The sequence below is a fragment of the Chinchilla lanigera genome, unplaced genomic scaffold, assembly GCF_000276665.1.
Source record: "Chinchilla lanigera isolate Chin_1 unplaced genomic scaffold, ChiLan1.0 scaffold00028, whole genome shotgun sequence".
NCBI lineage: Eukaryota > Metazoa > Chordata > Mammalia > Rodentia > Chinchillidae > Chinchilla > Chinchilla lanigera.
In genome coordinates, this window is record NW_004955429.1 from 15072457 (window position 1) to 15085794 (window position 13338).

The following is a 13338-nucleotide window of genomic DNA, read 5'->3' on the forward strand; positions in this document are numbered from 1 at the left end:
AGCGAAGCCTGGACGCACCAGCTGCCCCCAGCTCTGTGGGCCGCAGCCCCACGCGGGGCGGACCGAGGCCGGAAGGGGAGCTGGGCGGTTCAGGGGAGCTGCGAACAGCTCTGCTCTGGAGAAGAGCGCCAGGGCTGGGCACCGGGTCACACAGCTGCAGACAGGAGCCTGCACAGCGCAGGCTGTGTGTTCCGGGGGCGGCGGCGTCCTGGCTGCTTCCACGGGAGCTGTGGGGAGAGCTGTGCGCTTTTCCAGAGGGGACCACAGCGGGACCTGCCCGGTCACTCGAGAACACGCAGGAAGCTGGAAGTGTTCTCTGGAACTGAACTCGGCCAGGAAGAAACGGAAGCAGCCATCCCGTCCTCCCAGGACTCACTGCCCAGTAAAATTCAAGTCGCCTTCCTGGCCTCTGCACATCGCAGCAGCCAGTGGCCCAGGGTCAGCTCCCCTCATTATGTATAGGCTTTTTTTTTTTGGTCTTTTTGAGACAGGGTCTCGCTATGCAGTATGCAGTTCAGGCTGGCCTTGAGCTCACTTTGCAGCCCAGGCTGGTCTTGAACTCCCAACGATTCTCCTCCCTCAGCCTCCCAGGTTGCTGGGAAGTGTGCCCCACCACACCCGGCTATTTTCCTTCTTTCCGTTCAGGTCCTTCCCAGCCCACCTCAGCCCTTCATAGGGCCACCTCGTCTCCAGACTCAGTGAAAGCACCACTGTTTGTGAGTGGCCAGATGTGTAAACACCTCTGAAAGCCTCTTTTGGTCCCCAACAGTGATAGCTCCTTTACTTAGGCCTCCTAGCAGCATCCTCAAGGAAAACTCAGTCCGGCGTGCTCAAGGACAGTGGTGCCTATGGTCAGCAGGGAGCGGGTCGCCCTGTCAGCGGGAGGCCACCCTGTCGGGCCCACGGGGCCTTATCAGACAAAGTATGGGCCCGAGAGGTGCACTGGGCTTATTTGTGTCTCCACAGGGTCACAGACAAGGGGACCTCAGTCAGCCTCAACCTCACAAGCCAGGTCCAAGCACATGCCATCCCCTCCTCCCGTCACACCACGGGGCCAGCTGTGTGGGACCCTGGTGGATCCTCGAGGTGGGGACAGAGGGCGCCCGAGACCTGATCTAATTGTGGAAAGTGATCGAAAGGGAATGGGGGTTCCCAACACGCCAGCACCTGGGGGGCAGCACTAGTATGGCTGTGGATGAGAGGTCAGCACTAGCAAAGCCACCACCTGGGGCATCCTGTCCCCACACCCCCACTGCACCCAGGGACACAGGGCTGACACCGGAGGTGTGGTGACATATCCGCTGTGCCTCCAGCTCGCTGGTGGCAGGAAAGACCCTCCACGAGGCAGCTGTGTGTGTGTTTAAGCACTACGTGGGGGTCACGTGAGGATGAACTTTTATTTTGACATCACTGTACAACTCCTTTCAAAACTTAAAAAAAATACAAATCCTTGATTTCATTGTTGTCCTAGAAAAGATTTTTTTGTGATGTCACCAGCTGTCCCCCTACCCCCATGTTCTGTGCCTGTCAGCAGCCTCTGTGAGGACCTAAGGAGACACCTCGTGTGTGCAGGTGCTGAGGGGACAGTGCTGTGTGACAGTGGGGTCCCTGGATCACAGCCCTGGATGCGCTGGCCTAGTGCTTCCCAAGCCAGATGTGGGAGGTGTGACCCCGGGCCCTGAACTCCACACACACACTTCCCCAACTGGGGGGAAACACCCGACCAGACTTCACTGACCTGACCCCAGTACCCTCTGGAGTGGGAAACCCAGAGAGAGACGGAGTCTGTGCAGAAGCCGGGTCCTAGGCCCCACCGCGCAGCCCCGGGACACTCAGGGACAGTGGGTACAGGCTGCAGAGGGAGGGACCTCCTGCTCCAGGCAACCCTTTCTGCTGTGTTGGTCACGAGCGAAAGAGCAGTTCTGGACCCAACATGTGTCTTTTCTGGAGCAACCTCAAGTTTACAGGTCCAGGGACCCTGACCCTGGTACAGAAGAGGGTGAAGAGAAGCCGATGGATTTAATACGTTATCACTTTTTACTTCAACTATTTATCCACAGCAACACTGTATATTTTGCAAATGTACAATACAGAGAGTGTAGCCTCACACGACTGACGCCAGGTGACATGCAGTACAATTCCACTTGTCCTCACCAGAACAGCGTCCTTAACTGCGAGACACGGCGAGGCCTGGGAGCCCAGCTTTAAGGAAGGTGAGGAGTTCGGAGGACAGTGAACCCAGGCGGCCTTCACCGGCCTGGCTCGACCCGATGGGACACGCCCGTGCCGTCACTGTGCTTTCTGAGCAGATGGCCGAGAAAGAAATGCCGCCCTGGGAGGGCAGGGCTGGGCACTGCAGTCCCTGCTGTCACAGAAGGCTAAACTCTGGATTGCTGGGTTCGCTCTCTGTGGAGATAACAAAGTGCTGTTTGCAGATCTGCTGGTACGGTGACCTCAATGACATGACAGTGGGGGGATGAGGAGGAAAATCGGGGAACCCCCAGCCGGCCAGCCAGGGGGACGCGGCTAGACCTGGCTCTGGTCTCCCGCTGCCTTCCAGCCCCAGCTTGCACGTCGTCCCGAGGCGGAGCCCCGTGGCCAGCAGTCGCCACCCAAGCGGGGCCAAGGGGCCATCCTCGCTCGGGTCTCGAGGCCTAGGAGCGCAGTGCTGGTGGGGGCAGTGGCTGGAAAGGCTGAAACCGCAAAGACGCCTGTGGGTGACTGAGAACAGACCTGGTGTGGAGTCAGGGGGCGTGGGCAGGAGGGCAGCGCCCGCTCCAGGGAGCACACGGTGTCACCACAACACAGAAGCAACAAGAGCACAGCTGAGAATCAAGTGATGCCCGGGCAGCTCACGGGACCAGGACAGGCAGCAGGGACTTTGCCCGGCGAGGGCCCGGTGCTCGGCGGCCAGTCACATGGGTGGCCACGGCGATGACACGGGGGTTTGACAAGCGCATGGCCACATGGAATCACGGTGATCACTGCTACCTCTCGACACAGCACGGGACACACACACCGCCCCGCCCTGGGCTGCTCGGCAGGCGACAGCCTTTGAGGGCCTCAGCACTGCCTGGGGGCTGCTCTCGGGGTCCTGCCTGCTGGCCAGTGCAGGGCTGAGGGAGCTGTGGTGTGGGGTACTTCGCTACTGGCTAGAGCCATTATGTTAGAATAAAACCCCTTGCACGTGAACACACCCTGGCAAGTGTCAATACTAAGCAGTAGCTCATTGCTTTATTTTCTGGTAAAGCTCCTGGGGCACAAAACCCTGCAGGGAGTGGTGCGGCTCAGGGAACAGGCCCTGCACGTCCTGTAGCAGGGTGACCGCGAGCACCCCTTCTGCCACAAAGGTCACGAGGGGCTCGGCCCTCGCTCCCTGCCCCCACCACCACCTGTCCCCGCCAGCTTCTGGCTCACCCCGCCTTGGTTGCCAGCCACTTAGTCCCTGTGTCACCCTCCTGGCCCTGCCACTGCCCTTGCCACATGTGGTGCAGCAGGGCACAGTGCCATCTAACTCAGCCCTGGCATGGCTGGGCTGGCATTGGGTGGCCCTGTTCCTCCCCAAGGTCCAGGCACTGGCTGACCACCACTGGCAGGTCCCCCGGCTGCCCGGAGTGCCTCATGCCCCAGGCCTGTGCTGCCTTGCGGCCTCCACAACCGTCTCCTCCTTTGCTTCTTGATCAAGGTTTCTCTGCGTGTCCCCACAGCCCCTCATCCCCATCCTTGCCACCCTCTCGGTGCCCATCTAGCTTTAGTCTTTTGCCAGCTACTCCCTGGGCAGCCTCCGCCATCCCTACTCCAGACCTTGGCCTCTTTGTCCCTCATTCTATCTGGAACCCCAGTGCATCCTGCAGCACCCAGACCAGAGGGGCCACAGCTGAGGGAAGGGCGCTGTGGGCAGGGGAATGGGAAAGGCCATGAGCAGTGAGGCGGGGGGCATGGCTGCAGAAGCCGCGGCAGGCCCCAGTCACGGCCTCAGGTGCAGCAGCGCTGATCCTGCAGGCTCCAGCAGTAACGGCTATGGCTTTCATTTTATTGCTTCAGGGCACGGGGAGCTTGCCATTTTTTTCCCCACTCTGGCCACTGGATATTTTGTTCCTGCCTGGATTACAAGCACTGGTGCCATCACAGGACAGGCGCTTGCCTTTGCATCTCTCACACAAGTCTTGACAATGGGGGTGCCTGGGGCCCACGGGGCAAAGTAGCACTGGGCAGGAACGTCTAGCTCTCCTACAACTTCGACAGGTGACATCCTCCACTCGGAAAGGGTTGTAAGACTTCTGGCACATTCTGCAAAACTGTTTGAAGTAAACCTTGTTTGTGCCTTGGACACACCACATGTATGCACTCTCCCAGCGGATGTCGCAGTCCTGGCAGTGAGAGTTACCATATTTTTGCTGGAAATGCAGGCACTCCTTGCCTGGCTTAGCACCCGGCAGCAACCTCTCCTGTGGTGGCAGTTGTGTCCCCACGGTCCCCAGCCCTCCCTGCCACCGGGGCCATTCCAGCCTCTGAAGCACGGGCTATGGGGCTGCCTCACTCGTGTGCCTCCTGCTGCTCCTGCTGCTCCTGCCGGCCCTCAGTAGTGGGGACACCTTCCTTGCTGTCCCCTCATCTTCCTCTGGCACCGCAGAGCCCTGCGTGCTCACTGGGGCCTCCTCCAGGCAGCTGGTGAGGCAGTAGGAATGCACAGGTGACCACACGGCAAGGGAGCACAGGGAGCGTGTGGGGCCAGCCAGGGTTCCTAGGTCCCGGGCCCTGCGCGACAGCTTCCGCCGCCCATGCGCGCACTGCACCAGGGCATTGCACTGTGGTCTCACCTCCACCCCACATCATGGCCACCGGGCCGGCGGGGGCACAGCCCAAGGTCTGGGCTTGCATGCTACAGGAGTGTGGCAGGGAAGAATGAGGCAGGAGGGTGTCCCCCACCACAGAGCCGCCAACCATTGGTGCCCTTGGCATCTGGCAGGTAGGGAAAGAGATAGGAGTAGGGACGCACACTGGGCACCAGAATGCACCCAGCACCTCGTCCCCCACTGCAGCCATCCGGGCCGCCCCCATTATTTGATGGGGCCAAGGCATGCTCCAGTGGGAGTTTCCCGGGAAAGGTCAACCTTTCCAATCTTTCTAGATCTACCTGCGTTATTCCAGCGATACCCTCAATGACACTTAATACAAGGACTGCAAGGTTTAGTTGAAGAGACTGACAATGGCTGAGCTGCCCTTATCGGTACAGCAGAGCAGTTCTGGACAAAATGTTCCCTGGCCCCACAGTGAAAACAAATGGCCTTGCTTTTCCCTTCCTCTGGGCTGGGGATGAATAGCTTGAGCAATAGCTGCCACAAGGCAGGCCCCTGTACATCTGAGGGATGACCATCTGCACGATCTGAATCATCTCTGGCAATGTAGCCCATTTTTTATAAGCTCTTAAAGCCTCTTTTCACCATTTATTTGCATTTTCGAAGGCCAGCTGTTGAACTGTTAGTTTGCTAGCTTCTGTGTTACCTATGATCCTTTCACTAGCTTGCACTGAGTGCGGTGAAATCTTGAAAAGGCCTCCTCCAGGGACCTGATAAATAGAAGCCAAATTAAGGGATGCCTCACCCTTGGAAGGAAGTTCCCTCCAAGCCCTCACGGCAGCCCTCTTGGTTTGCTCGTAGGCTGGCAGTTCAAAGGTCAGTTTTGTGATAGCAAAGGCACCTTCCCCAACTAGCATATCCTTTGTAATAGCTATGCTGTAAACAGCACTACGAATTGCCTGGTCTGGGCAATATTCAAATAAATTTCCTTTCCACAACAAGTAATCACCTGCACTTAAATATGCTTTAGCTATTGCTTTGCAATCATTTGGGGCCATAATCTGTTGTCCTAGAATCTCTACTAAACTCAAAGTAAAGAGACCAGTAGGGCCCTAAGTAGCAACAGCTTGTTTTAACTCTTTCAGAGTTTTAAAAGGTATAGCTTCATTACGATGTATAACTTGTCCCAGATTTTTAGGGACTTGAACTTCAGTTGCAAGGCAGATACCCTGAACACGCTCCATGATCTCTCCCATCCCTCTAGCTTCTTTTAATGACAGTTGCAAGGGAGAGAGAGAAAGCGGCTCTACTCCATGAGTGGTGGGCAGCACTTGTAATGCAGCCCAATTCCCCCGAATAGAAAAGACCAGTATAGGGGCTGGGGATTTAGCTCAGCGGCAAAAGCGCCTGCCTGGCAAGCGCAAAGTCGTGAGTTCGGTTCCCGGTACCGGAGGAAAAAAAAAAAAAAAAAAAAAAAAAAAAGACCAGTATAACCGTCTGTGGCTCAGTCAGATTCATCTGGCATTATGAAATGAAATTCTTGAGGAAACATCTCTCTGGTGAGGAACAGCCCCTCCTGTCCACCACCACTCCGTCCTTCTTAAATTGGACCAGGCTAAAGGGCTCAAGCTCTACTGGTGGTGCCGTTGCTCCACCCTCCATGTCCCACTCAGGCTCAGGACTTGATTTTAACATAACGTTATGAGCCAAATCCTTTATGTTTACCAAACCCCTCCAAACCAACATCCAGGAAATTAAATACAGGCGTCAAACATGTGACAACACTACTGCAAATACACACCCCCAGGAGTCTTGAGACTCTACTTGCACTTCAGTACCCCTTTCTCTTTTGGCTTCTTTGAAGCCTGTCTATTTTCTGGCCCTAGAGAACCTGTATCCCCATACCTTTACACCTGACATGCTGGTACCATGCACCAGTGCTGAATACCAGCTCTCACAAATACGCTTCCCCACTTGTGTTGTGTGCTCTTGGGAAACATTCTCACCGCCCACTTAACCCTAGCAGGGTCCCTTCGTGGTCACCAATTGTAAGGGTCCATTGGGTTCTTGCTGTACTCCAGGAAGGAACGGCGGCAAGAATGAGGAAAAAATAGACAAGAGACAAAAGGCTGGGATCAGGCGGAGGTCCTCTCTCTCCTGAGTGGAGAAGTGGGACTGCCCTAGAACAGTAGAGCGTTTATTTTATACCCTCGAGAGGTTGATTCATTTCAGCCTTTCTGCCTAGCAATCAGTTAACAAGCGACAATGGCTTGTTTACATGCTTCGAGGAGCTCCTGTATTCTCGGGCGGCTTTGTCCTGCATGCGTAATTACTTTCCAACTTCAGCTATTCCCCATATCCTCTGTGGCCTGCTGACATGTCCTCAGCGCCCTAAGTAAAATGAGACCTACGTTTCTTTGATGGCAGTGGGCTCACTTGAGCTACTGGATCCCTGTCTGGGCTCTATCAGGTAGAGACAGGTTAGGAGAGAGGCTGCTATGAGCAAGCTGGGATAGGCCTCATTGGAGCATGCAGGGCAGAGCCCTAGCAAAGTCTGCTGCTCTGACGTCAGAAGCCTTGCAACATCAGCAACTGCACAGTTTTCAGACGCCCCCAAGTCTGAAAACAACAGCAGGTGCGCCCGGCAAAAAACAAACTGCCTTGTGTTGCACACCTGCCAGAAGCCAGAATTGTCTGGCAAAGGCTGCATCCAAGGTTTAGGCACCAGCCCTACATCCTTCACTGGATCCCCTCTCGGCTAGTGAGAGCTTTTCTTTGTTCTTTATGGCCCATGGGGCATCACACTAATTTTGTCATAAAGGCACATTATTCTGGATGTATAATGCCAACTTTTATTCTTTAGGATATTTCTACTGATGAACTATTCTAATTTTTTGAGATTTATTATATTAAGCAATGAGTACTTAAGAAAAATATCAAAAAATACAGTATTAAATTTTAGTATTTATTGTTTATTTTAAAAAACATCAAACTTTTCAACATCAACTATTTTCATGTTTTATTTGGGTTTTTTTTTTTAAGAGAGTAGTAAATGAGAAAAAAAAGAACAATAGCAGCATACCAACATCACAAACATAAACAAAACAAAGCAAGAACATTAAAAGTGATATAGGGTTTCAATACAAAATGATAGGAATTAACAGGTGTTATTGTATTAGATATTGTCGTCTTCAACTTCGTTGCTCAGATTACCAGATGTAAGAATGGAAAATTGTTCAAACCATTAAGGAGAATAAAAAAAAAATAATTATTAGCTAAAACATTAGCAATAATACAGAGTTTCACTAGACAAGATGGTAGGAATTCATCATGGTTGTTCCATTTCATAATAGTTGTCTTCAAATCAGTTGCTCGGATTACCAGATATTGGTTTGGGTTTTTGAGACAAGGTCTCACTATGTAGTTGAGACTGGGTTTGAACACACTATGCAGCCCAAGCCGGCCTCAAACTTGCAATGATACTCCAGCCTCAGCCTCCCGAGTGCTGGAATTATAGGTGTGTGACACCACACCTGGCCATCAACCGTGTTCTGGTGTACAAAGTCTACAAAGTAACAACAGAAATAAATTTATGCATACCATACCATGAAAGTACCAATAGAACTAACAACAAAAATAATCATTACTTCAATTATCACCCGCGGCAGTCTTCACACACAATAGCACATTACACATACACACAGCTTACACTGACAACACATGGGTTTTGCTTCCCTGGCCTCTTTGTAGGACGTGCTTGATATCTTGCTCATCTTACTGTTTTGTCAGGAGGTTCTCACTATATTGTATAATCTATAGTTAATAGGAAGATAAAATGTCAATAAAATAAAGTATCAAATTCCTAGTAAGTACTGCACACTCAGAATAAACACCAAAAGGAAAGAAGGGAAAAGTAAAAAACAAAAGAGAAAAGAAAGGAAACACTTCCTTTGCCTCTGCACCTGCATCTGAATCCACATCCTCAGCTATATACAGAGGCTTCACTCTGCAGCTGAAGCCTGGACTCTGGCGTGCCTGACCCTGGAGCCGCAGGAAGGTCACCTGGTTTGGCTGGGTTTTAGAGGTTCCAGGAGAGGGAGTAGAGACAGAGTATCTCCCCACCAAGATCTGCTGTAGCACATGTTCCTACCCATAAAATAAGTGGTACCCCACAACCATCTTGAATAAGCTCATCCAGAGGCCCCAAACATGCACTGGTGGGCCTTGATTCTTTCCACCCAAGAAGACTTCAGGGGCACAATAGTATAGCGTGCCCCCACATGTGGTGACCTCCTAGCCAGGAAGGAACCTGAGCTCCATACCAAAATCACTGATCTTCTCCCCGGGGAGGAAGGGGCCAGTGCAGGCAGCGGGCTCACCAGTCCTCCTACTTGGGAGAGAGATGAGGGGGCAGGGTCTGGGGAGGATGGTGGCACTTCCTCCACATCCACATCCTCAGCTGGGTACCGAGGCTTCACCCGGAATCTGAAGCCTAGACCCTGGAGTGCCTGGCCCTATAGCAGCAGGAGGGTCAGCACATGATGACTGAGTTTCTTGCTCCTCGCAGCACTGATGACTTCAGTGGGTTGACCCCGTCCCAGCCATGATGCACAGGATCAAGGTGTTCGTGTGCTTGGGGTGCGCCTTGGGAGGACGACCAGAGCCATAGATGCTGCGACACCTGGCTTAAGGTCAGGCGCACGCTGGGGTTGGAGGTGAGGAGCTCCCTGACAAGGTCTTGGAGCTCTATGGAGAAGTAGTAGGAACACAAGTATCTCATCTCCTGGGCCTGCTGTATCACCTGTTCTTTCTTCCCATAAAACGGGGTAACCTGTGTCATCAGAACCACAGAAAGTAGGATGATTATCAGAGGCTAAAAGAGGAGAGGATGGGGGAGTTGTTTCTTGGGTCCAGAGCTTTGTTTTTTTTCTTAAACAGTTTGATCTCACTTGTACTTGGAAATAAAAGACAAAACATAAGTTCAATACAAAACAAATTATTCATGTCATCCAGTCCTCTCCTGTACGCGACATTTTGCTGAGCTGCTGCATTAAATCGGCCACTCAGCAAGGGTGCCATGCGTCAAACCTGCCTGTGATGAGGAGCTCGATGAAAGAAAGCTAGGCCTAGGGCATGCTATGGAGCTTTCCGTCAAAGGCCACATCGCCATACACAGCTCTTGGCACTTTTCCTCAAAAGTCAGAATATACTCTTCCAGCAAGCACGGCCCACTCAATGTGGGGCTCAGGGACCACCAGGGACCAGACACTTAGCTTGATGACATTCCTCTTCTCTGGAATCCTGACTATAATGATTACAGCTTCCTGGTCTTCATCCGTTTCTTAATTTTCAAGTGCGTCAAGGGCTTGTTGATAAACTTGCCAATGCGTTCTGAGGGCTTTGTCACTTCTGAGGCAGGACCACAAAGTAGTACTCTGGCTCAGTATCCAAAGTCACTCCTCTCTGTGTTTTTGAAGATAGTGCATCTGTCACCTCCAGTAGTCAGCTGGAGACCACGTGGTGATCTCCAGCCCAGCAAGGTCACCATGCAAGAGGCCTGTGCACTGCCTGCCTTGCTCAGGAAGGGGCTGGGGCTCCAGGGTGGTCCACGTCATGCAGTGGCTGGATTAGGGCCGTTACCCCAATGAGGTCACTGATACGACAATTGTCATCCTTAGCAACAGACTGTCCTGAGCACCACTGAATCTCAGAACTTGTAACATAGGGCCAAAACCTCCGTCCGGGCCCCACAAGGGACCGCTGTCCTGGGCGGTGTTGATGATGTTGGTCACCTCAGTGATGGTTGCCCCGACCGTTCTGGAGCGTACCGGCCACAGAGGAGTGTGTCTCTGGCCAGAAACTTCCTTTCTCAAGAGGACACAGATCTGACACCCAGGGAGCCCTCGCTCCTCTCCTTATGTTTGGCTGACTGCCTGTACGTTTCCTATCGGATATTTTCTCACCTTATTGTTAGTTTCTAACTTTTCCGCTCCATCCAAAGACCAGCATTACCTTCACACTCTGTTGTATCTTAGCTCCACTTTCCCTTTGCCACAGTAAATTCCTCGCCACTCCTTCCCTGTCCTGACGCACGAATTAGCAGCATCTGCCTCACACCCATCTTTTCCACTTGGAGTCTCCTCTGCTGACCCTCACCTGCTCCCACGCCTGCCCGGCAGCCAGCATGGCTTCCCGTGAAGGGTTTGCATTCTGAGCAGTTCGGTCTTCATGTGCAGTTTCAGCGACTTCTGGCTTTCCCATAATGCAGTGAGTTTCAGCGGGGAGTGCACTGCCCCTCGCTCCAGCCGGTGCTGCTGGTTGAACCTAACTGGCCACGATGCTCCACCCCGATCCTCAATCCCTCTCAGAAAGACAGCCGCAAGAGAAGCATGGCAGACTGCTCTTCCCTGTAGGTAACTGGGCTACGCAGGAGTCCTGAGGCCCCGACAGCCCTGCCTGGCACCCCTGCTGCCTCTGCCCTCGCCTCCTGTGGTCTAGCAAATGGGCAAGGCAGCCCGCACCCGCCTCCCTATGACATGACAGAAACCCTGCTTTTGCACATGCCCTACAGAACTCGGGGTTCTCTTTTTTGGCAAACCCTGAAAGTGCCTGAAGTTGGTCTTGATGAAATCTTGTGGGGCCGAACTGCACTTTGGCTACCTCCCTGTGCAAGCAGCGTGCGCTCAGAAGGTGACAATTTCTCACCACAAGGAGGCCCCTCAAACCTGAGCTTTGCCCAATGTGCCCTATGGATGCCTGCCCAGAGGCCTCTTTTCTCAGACCTGGCTTGGCTGCCCTTCACAACCTGCTTTGTCCAGCGTGGCTGTGCTGCAGAAACTGTAGCAGACTGGGTGGAAAACACTGCACCAAAGAGTCTGGAAGGCAACTTTTATTTACACAGGCAGGCTGATGTGGGATCACTCCCCAAAAACATCAGCCCTGGCTTAACGTAAAACAGCAACTTACTTTTGTAAGCAGGAAATACAGAGTCAATAACGGGTTAGTCTACAACTGATTACATATATTTAGTTATACTTTGTCAGGCAGATGTGTCCGGGGTAGCTTTAATCGAAGGGGGTAATGTATCATGAGGCAGGAGGATTGGGGTAGGGGGCTAGAGGCTGGGCAAGTGGGCAAGATTTAGTATGACCTTGATGGGGCCAGTCTGCTGCTTGAGGCAGACTAGGGAAATAGAATATTTGTGTAGGCTATTGTGCAGCTGGACAGATACAGCTGAGTCCATTATCTCTGAGTCTGACAACCCAATTACAAAGCTATAGTTTTAAAAAATTTTCCCACTACAATTGTCCAGCACATTTTGCTGATACCCCAGAGCCTCCAAACCCTCCTCCAGCCTTGGGCTCCTGCTGCGTCTGGGCTCCTGCTGCTCTCCTCTCTTCACCTGAGTCCCATCTGCAAGTGGAATCCCCACCCAGCGCTGTAGGAGGCCCCTTCCCCAGAAGAAAGCTAGGGTCTCCCACGAGCAGCACCCAGGCCACATGGCAGTGAGCACCCAGCCTCCTGAGTCTCAGAAGGTCCAACCCAGTCCTGGAGGGGCAAAGGGCTGAGAAACGGCTCTAGTGTACACAGCACAGTGAGGGCTCCATTCCCCAACCTGGGCGACACCCCAGGGCCAACCCTGCTTCTACTGTCCTGAGAGGCAAAAATAAAAATAACAAGTTGCTGTTTGTCGCTAAGGAAGCTCGCAGGCCTGGCTGCCCCTTCACCTTTGGGCCTGGCCCTCTTCAGATTTGCCCTCAGCCACCGTGCTGATGCTCCTGTCCCGACTCCCTCCAAAGCCCAAGCCCTCCCTGCTGCCTGATCCTTCCCATCCAGCTTAGCTGACCGTGAAACCCTTAAGCACTCCAGTCGAGCTGGTTACTATGGGAGGGCTTGTGGGGAAAGTCAGGGCCACCCAGCCGCGTCCTGGGCTGGCTGTCGTGAGCACTTAACCGCAGAGTAAGGGACGCGAGCAGATCCTGGAACAGACCGATATTGCCGCCCGGGTGCACAGTTTATTCACACATCAAGCCTTCCCTCTGTGAGGCACACAGATGAGCATAAGGCCCGATCTTGGTCGCTCATACGAATAGGAGACCAAATCAAGTCCAAGTGACCCACTGAGCAGAGGCCACTGGAGGTCCCAGTCGAGGCCAGCTGGGAGAGCACGCTGTTCCCACAGAGGCGCTTCGGAGCCTGTGTCCCTCCCGACTGGCGAACGTGATAACCACTACGCTGTAGAAACTAGCTGTGGTGGTCAGACCACCTGTTCTGGGGCGTGGCAGTGGGTCTCGGGTGGAACCAATCATTTCCATCGGGTGTGGCTCTCTCAGAATTCCTAGAATTCCTCCCTTCGCTGCCAGCACCTCCGATGTCACTGTGTACTTGGCACGACTGCCACCGGGTCCTGCGCCCTGTGGTCTAGGGAAGGTGGGGCCCTGGTTCCCCCCAACCATCTTGAATAAGTTCATCCTGAGCGTCCAAGCATCCACTGGCGGGCTTTCCACCCGAGAAGACTTCAGGGGCACAATAGTATAGC

At 53.3% G+C, this 13338-nt stretch overlaps 1 protein-coding gene across 1 annotated transcript; it reads left to right on the forward strand.

Moving 5' to 3' along the window:
- Positions 1-44: 44 nt before the first annotated feature.
- On the forward strand, positions 45-2236 carry LOC106148786 (the record flags this gene model as incomplete). Its single annotated transcript, XM_013515356.1, is given in 3 exon segments — positions 45-456; positions 967-1086; positions 2158-2236. Coding segments are annotated over 3 exon segments (611 nt in total), but the record flags the coding sequence as incomplete, so codon positions are not given.
- Between the last annotated feature and the right edge of the window lie 11102 nt (positions 2237-13338).